Here is an 8,033-nt window from a genome sequence, read left to right as displayed (position 1 = left end):
TTTTTTTTTTTTTTTTTTTTTTTTTTTTCCACCCCCCTTCCCAGTATTCTGGATCCAGCATGTACACAGCACCTGCCGCTGTGTCCAGGACTGCACTGCATGCACGCATGTCCAGGGATATGTGGTGCATGCAGTGATTGCTTCAGCTGGTCTAGGACTCGCATATGGGTCAACTCTGAGTTGCACGGGCAGTATTGGAGGTGCTGCAGGCTGGATCTGTCCTATGCACTGCATCTTTGACACATCTCATCTAAAAACATCCAAGTTCCATCCCTTTTTACTAAGAAGTCTTCATAATCTGAAGCGGTCTGTAAATGGGGAAATAATCTGATCATGCTAGGTTCTTACAGAAAATCATATTTCTAGCAGCTGTAAATTTAGCACTTGGTCCATATGCTTCCCCCCCTCTCTGCCCCCCCACCCACAAAAAAAAATCTCTCTCCAGTTTATTTCCTGATGGGTAAATAAGGGACAAATAAAATAATCCTGCTGCTTGAGCTTTTCTTGTATGATGCTGTCAAATATTGCTGGACAGTGGTCAAATCTGAAAATTGAGTTTGTTTTGTAGATCTCTTCAGGTTTTCAGTGTGTGTATTCCTAACATTTTGATAATTTAACTTCTAAAGTTCTTTCATTTTTCAGTTCAAAGACGACCATCTATGTTGACAATACAAGTTTACAATATTTCATAAACAAAACAGTAAATTTGCTCTGCTGATTATCAGATTTCATCTTAATTTTCCTTGTCCTTGATTTGTGTATCCAATTTGGTGAAATACTATACTTTTTGGTACTTGTGTTTCTCCCCAGAATGACTCTAACTGAGCTTAATACTAGCAACCTTTATCTTTCCTGTCAAAATGGTTTGCTGTTGATTTTTCTTGGATTGATCCTATTCTTAGTTTCAGGGTTTTTTGTACGAGTAATTTGGTATTTAATGGAGATTTGTTTTTAAATGATGATGCAACACCTGTCTTTTAATCAGCTTTCCTTTAGCATTAAGAAGCTGGAGATCAAGAATGATTTCTTACCTAAAACAATCACTATAAATATTAAACTGTTCACTTATTATTAGTATTTGGCTCGTGAGTGCAGCAGAAAGACCACACAACCTGTACTACATTTGTTAATAATGTAGGACCTTCAGCAGAAATCTTCTTAAGTTCATGCAGTTTTGATGTAAACAAAGTCCTGTTTGTACTGGTTTAACAAAAAAAATTAGCTGATAAGGCTAGATCACTTGCTACAGTTAGTGTCATTGCTTGCTATGCAGACAATTTTTGCTTCCTTTAACAATGCAGGAAAATACTAATTTTTACTTAGCTGTAGCTATAGAATTGGGCAGGTTGTATCCCAGCAGTGGAATTGCAAGGAAAGTGTTAGTAGTGGCAGAGCTTTTTCTAGTGTGTATCTTATTACATCAGAGTATTATGTATACTGATTTTTCTTTAAATAATAATTTTTTTAAACTGCACAATTAATAAATAGGGACCTACTTAGGGGTGAGGGGGGCAGCTGCCATCTTGTCTGCTAGCTTTCATGCCACCCTGCCAGCTCATGCCTGCCTACTGGGAAGCCAGCATTTTATTTTTATGAAGGGTTTCTTTTTGTTGTTGATTTTTTCATGGACAGTCCCTTATTTTGTGGTTTCTAAGAAACTTTTAATTAAGTAGGTCCCAACTAGTAGGGCTTTGTAGGTCCCTACTAATAAGGGATTGCTTGATGTCTGTCTTCCCACCTCCCACCAAATTCTGAAAGCCAGGATCTGGCTGCATGCTGACCTGATCCTGCATGGGGTGATCGGTGGGCCTGATCTGGTATGCAGGGACATGATATATGGCCCACGGGGCCCCCTGAAAGTTGGGAAAGTTGGCATTAGTGGAGTGGCAATTAACATTGCCACTGCTTAGCTTCTGCCAAATTTCAGGACCCTTGGGAAACTCCATGGGCCAGGGGCTTAGCCCCTGTATGAATCTTTCATATTCACTCATTCCACAAAATGTTTCTTTTGGGCAGATCCTTTTGCCTTAGAACAGTTTTCAGGATCAGACCTCTAGTTTTTGGTTGAGTTCAAGACTTGACAAACAAGATAAATCTTCTTCCTGAATCCAGTGCGTGTTGTATTGACAGGAGAGGGTGGACCTGCGCACCATAACGTGTGCAGCCTGTACACTCTCTGAAAGAGTCATTGCACATTGTCCGCATCTTCTGAAGACTCACCAACTGTTGGTGTGTGTTTTCTGTGGCAGTCAAATCTTCAAAAGAGTCACCTTGTATTGACAAAACAATGCAGGAGAGAGAATTGCATTCTAATGTGAAGCTTAGTATGCCAGAAGAGTACATAAAACATTTAAAAAGAAAATAAAAAAATTCAAGTTATCTCCGCAACTTAAGATGCTTTAAACTCATCAACAGTCCAGGCTCCTCCTATTTAAACTTTTCAAGGGTTTGTATATGTAGAGGTCTTGTCTTAACATCTCCTTTTCTTTAAAAATAAATAAAAAATCACTCTGGTTACAACTGAGTGTCGTCTTATTTTTGCTGTAGTAAAAATCCATAATGAGTGTTTACCTTTTGTATTGTGCATCTGTTGTAACCATTGTCTATCTGTCCTTCTGTTTCCTTTCTCCAAGTTTTTATGTGGTCCTGCCACATGTCTTTAGGCAAGGAATTATGACTGATCTGTCAGTGAAGTGTCACTTGGATTCAAGGGCCAGTATAAATAATCCAGGAGAAAGTTGATTTTTCTGCATTAATTATGGTTAGATTGAGCTCCCTGCAGGCCTAACTCTGATTATTAGAGTTTTGTCTGTACTCTAGTAAAAAGGAACCGATGCTTTGCCAACCTGCCAGTCAGTTAAATGAAAAGTAAAAGGTTCACATCCTGCTGCTTTTTTTTTTATTGTTATTGTACATTACATATGTGGTACATACTCAAGTATTTAAACAGAGGAGATTTCTGTTTAAATAGGAAGGGAAATTTTTAAATGCAAAAGACCATGTCTAAATTCAACTTAAATGTACATGTGAGGAAGGTATCTTAGTTCCCATGGGTTATATAATAGAGCGGGGAGGGAGATTACACTCTACATGGTGAAATCATGCAAATTACTATACATGCAGAAGACGTTAAAACCACTGAAATTAATCTATTTAAATTTCCTAGCCACTGTTCTGATGTCTGTCCTTCTTTTTTTAACAGAACCATTTCTAACCATGAGAAATAAGATACAATATTCATGTTTGGTTCAGTCTTTGGCATCTTAGCTGTGCGGCAAAAGCTGTAGCTTTTGATTTGTCTAAGTACTAATTTAATTGTGAAAATGACAGTCATCCAACTGTTGGGCTGGTTGACCTGTCTCTTAAGGTTAATAGTATTTTATAGCATTCTGTTTGGTCCCTGATGCTAGAGCATGTGGAGGTGAGCTAGTGTTGTGTTTCTTTTGTCCTTTGACTGACATAAAGGAAATAAGTTACTGCAAAGTGATCTAGGGTGTGAAGGAACAGCACGTTTCATTACTCCACATTTAATGGCCTGTGTTTGAGGTAGGTCACTTGGTCAAGGGCAAGCTGCATCACAGTTAAGGTAAGAGTGTGCAGACAGGCAGTTTCCACAGAGCAGCGAACATGCTTGAATTCACACCCTTGCTTCGCAGTAACTTGTTTGTGCAGCTGTAATCAAAGGAATGATGGAATTATCTGCAGAGAATAACTGACTAATCCTTTTGGAATCATAATAAATGCATTCATTACCATGTGCCATAGGAGACATGGCAGTTGGTGGATTTTGCAATGTTGTACACGGCATTACTTGCAAGAAAGTAGAGGGCATCATGTGGTTAGTGTTGCAAAATAATGCCTAGACTCTCATGACATGCAGAGAGATCAGACTGCCTTCATTAGCAGTTACACTTGTCATTGCTTGAAAATGCTAATTATGAACTTGATTTTCTTTTTATATATGTAGGGTGTGGATTCAGGAGTGGTTCCCAGTGTTCATGATTTTGATAAGAAACTTACGGAGGCAGATGCTTATTTACAGATCTTGATAGACCAGCTGAAGGTATGTTGAACTAACTTTTCCACGCCCACAGAGTAGCTAGCAGGAGCTCTGCTCTTAGTCTCGGGCCCTGTTCTGAGGACAGCTGGGGAGGGGGACTTGCCCAAATACTTCAGATGTACAGTGCAGCCGCAGAGAAAACCTTGTCCTGCTTCAGGAAAGGCAGGAGAGCAAATGAATGAACTGAAGAGTCATACTATGATGAATCTGTCAGGAAAAAAAAAAAAGGTGTCAGTCACAGCTTCATCCTCTCCTTGGCTTAAGGCTGAACCATAAAAAGAGATTGGGAAAAGTGTGGCCGATTCCCAACCAAGAAGATAAAAGCTTTGATAAACTTGAAGGGAAAACTCAAAATGTTGTTTTTTCTCAGGTATATGGTGCAAGTAAGATTTGAATTGGTAAATGAATAATAAGAAACTTAAGTGTTTTTAAAAATATATATTTTTTGGTAATTGGCAGAAAGATTTTAAATTGAATTTAAGTTTGTAGTGGACTTCTTAGAATCATCATGCTGCCCCTCAGCTTGAGTTTTCTTGGATCCTGCCTCTGCTGCTGTTCCAGTTTATAGTGCTAACTATAGTTGCTATCATCTGAGGAAACTTTGCCGTGTTAGTGTGTATCCTGCTACGTGATCATGGGTAACTTGTTGTAGGAGCAGAACACACAATCTTTTTGCTTCCTGTTTTTTGTGTCTGTTTTGAGCTTGGGTGGAAAGATGAGGAATTACAAAGTTATCTTGCATAGCACCATGCTGTTGAAAGCAGTGTAAAACTTCTTGTTCCTGCATAGGGTATTTTTTCTTATGACCCAGCAGATTTAAAGCTGACTTCAGATGGTCTCTTTTGCCGATTTTTATTATTGGGCAAGTCCTGTGTGGAATTTGGTTAGGTGTGTGAAGGGTACTAGTTAAAAGTGAACCTGAGTAGTTGGATGAGATGCAGCCAGAATAGAGAGCTGGTCCAGGACGTGGCTTTGTTGCCCTTGTGTGAGTAGGGGCTCGAAGCGTGGAACAGGTAGCACTTGTTTTTGAAGGACAGGGCTAACAGAAGAAGAGATAGAGACAGAAGACTGAAGCTGATGCTTTTTAGTTCCATCTAATACCTTATTAAATATGGTACTGGAAATAAATACTGGGAAATGAAATGCTAACACTTTTCAAGCCCTCCTACATCATCCTTTTTTCTTCTTAAAAGAAAAGGGGTGGGGAGGGGCAGATACTTAGAAGTACATAGGCCAACTCATACAGTATGCAGTCTGAAGACTAAAAACACTTTTTTTGGAAATATAAAAATAGAGCCTTTTTCCATCTTCTCTCTCTACCGGTTATGAACAAAACTGATCACCCTAAGGCTTTTTGTGCTGTTGGTTTTTTTGTTTTTTCCTGAATGATTTGCATTCCTCCAGAGAGAGGGTGTATATTAAAATGACTTACACTTTTTACACTTTGGACAAGCTATGCTTGTTTAAGTTAGGGTTAGCTTAGAACTCTTGACAAGGTGCTCTTCTGACTCCAAATGTCAAAAGATCAAGCATTATTTCAGTGTAAATTGGATGCCTTAACATCCTTTTAAATTAGCAGGAGCAGGTAAGCGTGTTTAAGGCTGGAGTTGTGAGGAGGCAGGGCAGGGTAGCACATTGGAGATGGGTATGTTTATGCATCTCTGAACTGGCTGTTTCATCACAAATTATGAAAAATGGGGATAAACAGGGAAAATCAACTGGGAAATAAAGCAGGATTACCTTTCGATTAAAATCCCTTGTGAGAGCCATTATTGCATCTTTAAATAGAATTTTGAGGTCTTCACTTTTAACCAACTAGATCTGGGATTTTAATACCGCTAGTCCCTTTCTTATCTTGCATTTGACCTCAGTTGTGTTATGAGTCACAGATGTCTTTCTTAAATTGCTTATGCCAACTAGAAATTAAATACATTCTGTACCTTTTGGCTGCTTTCAAATGTAATCTACTGCTTGCCTCCAACAGCTGACTCCAGCTTGCCTAGTTATCTTTTCCAGCTTAATACCCTATTTCATTTTTCTTTTATGCTTAAAGGTAAAATTAAATTTGAGGTAATAGTATTTGGGAGACTGCTTCCCAGTAGTAATTGGGACACAAGCCCTAGCAACATCAATAGCGTTTGATCCCTGTCAGGAGAGTGTTCAGCAGCCTAGGCTGGGATTGGGACTTGTAGTGTGTTAGGTGTTTTATAGAACTTGCAATGCACAGGTTCTTCTGATTTTTGAAGATACTTCAGTCCAAAATAAGAGTGAAAAGCATGTTGCCTTGTTGGAGTTGTTCTGAAGAATGACTTTGTCCTTAGAAGACAATTTGCTTCTTTTATAGGATCCTAAATCACATCAGGCTTCATTGCCTAAGATGGGCTGGATGGGAATTCCCTTTTATTACTTTACTTGGCTCTTTTTAATCAAGCATGGAACAATGCCTGCCCGCGTATCTGGGGGCTGATCACTGGTAACTAATTTTGGTCAGTTGCAAGGCATTGTGAAATGTTAATTATCATGGCACAAACACACTCTAAAAAGAAATTAATGTTGTAGATCATGTTTATGTGCTTACAGGTCGTAACCACTTGTTAAATATTTTGCTTTGTTTTCAAGATTGTAGAGTTGCAGCCTGGTTGACATGCAGGAAAAACAGCAGTCACATTATTTCTCAGAAATGTATCTTTTTTTTCCTTAGTTGTTCGATGAAAAGCTTCATAACTGCAAAGATGATGAACAGAGAAAAGCAAGTACACTTTCTTATATATCACTTTTTCCTTTTTGAATGTTTGTTTTTCTTCAGTCTGGTATAATCATGCATTGTCTTAAAGCCTCACTTTTTGATTTGCAGTTTCTGTATCTTTTAAAAAGAACATAACCTATCTTTCTTATAACTGATTCTTAGAAGTTACCTAAAGTAACAGGAACATTTAAACTTTTTAAATAGCTTGTATATGGGATACTTTTATAATGGAAGCTTTTGAATCAGTAAAACCAGTTTTGGGCTGCAGTAAATGGTTTGGTTACCTTCTTAAGTGCATTAATGCCTTTTTTTAATGATGAAAACTGTCACTAAAATTTGCTGAAATAACAAGATAATCTGTTTCAAAAATAGATGCTGCATGACTACAGTGTATACGTGGCATGGTTTTCCACTGTATAGTAGCACACATTTGGAGCTCTCCAAATTTTACAATATTAAGAATGACTGTGCCTTACCTTTTGATCAGTCTTAACTCATCCTTTCTAGTTACCTTGGTTGTTGTTTTTTTCTTTCTTTCTTGACCACACTTCAACAAAAGGGGTGTTTGGGGTAATGAAGAGGGCTATATTAATGAAGTAATTGACATGATGGTATTTTTCATGGTTTTCAATTTTCATACAGTGTAGACTGTAAAAGAGATCAAACCCTGGGTTCCAAAACATATCAAACCATGAGTTTGCTTGAAAATTTTCCTTAAACTGGCTTATATTTTTCACCCTTTGAACTGTCATTCTGAAAGCAAGGGAGAAGGACAGAATACCTGAAGTTTCCAGATCTTTAGAAAAGATGAATATATTATTCAAACTTCCTTTTTTTATAGTGGTTAATTATTTTAAAGGGGGTGGGGGGTTGGAAATAGGCATTTAATGAGAAGTCATTATTCCATTATATTAACGTGGAATAATGTGGAAAGAGTCGGATTTTGGAAAGTGTTTATTTTCTCTCGTTTTTCCTCTTACCCCAATCTGAAAAATAAGCTGTTTGTTTAAAGTATTGTTGGCAATTTGAGTACAATTTGATGCTTCCTCTGCAGGTAGCAAAGAAACTTGCTGACCCTGCTTATTTTATTTCTGGACATAATTATATATAAAGGATATGACCTTGAATGTATTCTCCCTGAAGTCTGGTTTCTCATTATGGCAGATCAGTTGTTGTTGTTTTTTTTTGTTTTTTTTTAAGTCTGTCGTCTTAAGATCTCTCCATTTC

General features: G+C 37.8%; 1 protein-coding gene across 4 annotated transcripts in view; it reads left to right on the top strand.

Moving 5' to 3' along the window:
- Positions 1–8,033, top strand: part of OSBPL9 (oxysterol binding protein like 9) — a 179,614-nt gene that overhangs the window by 120,402 nt on the left and 51,179 nt on the right. For 3 of the 4 annotated variants that reach the window (XM_019501318.1, XM_019501317.1, XM_019501320.1), the window contains exons 5-6: positions 3,968–4,063; positions 6,762–6,809. In XM_019501318.1, coding sequence (XP_019356863.1) covers positions 3,968–4,063; positions 6,762–6,809 — 144 coding nt within the window. Of the gene's footprint in view, positions 1–3,967; positions 4,064–6,761; positions 6,814–8,033 lie in introns of those variants that run through there. The other variant, XM_019501321.1, reaches the window with a different exon arrangement.

Source organism: Gavialis gangeticus, unplaced genomic scaffold (genome assembly GCF_001723915.1).
Source record: "Gavialis gangeticus isolate Ggan-Ray unplaced genomic scaffold, GavGan_comp1, whole genome shotgun sequence".
Lineage (NCBI taxonomy): Eukaryota > Metazoa > Chordata > Crocodylia > Gavialidae > Gavialis > Gavialis gangeticus.
Note: the sequence above shows the minus strand (reverse complement) of the source record. Positions and strands in the feature narration are given on the sequence as shown.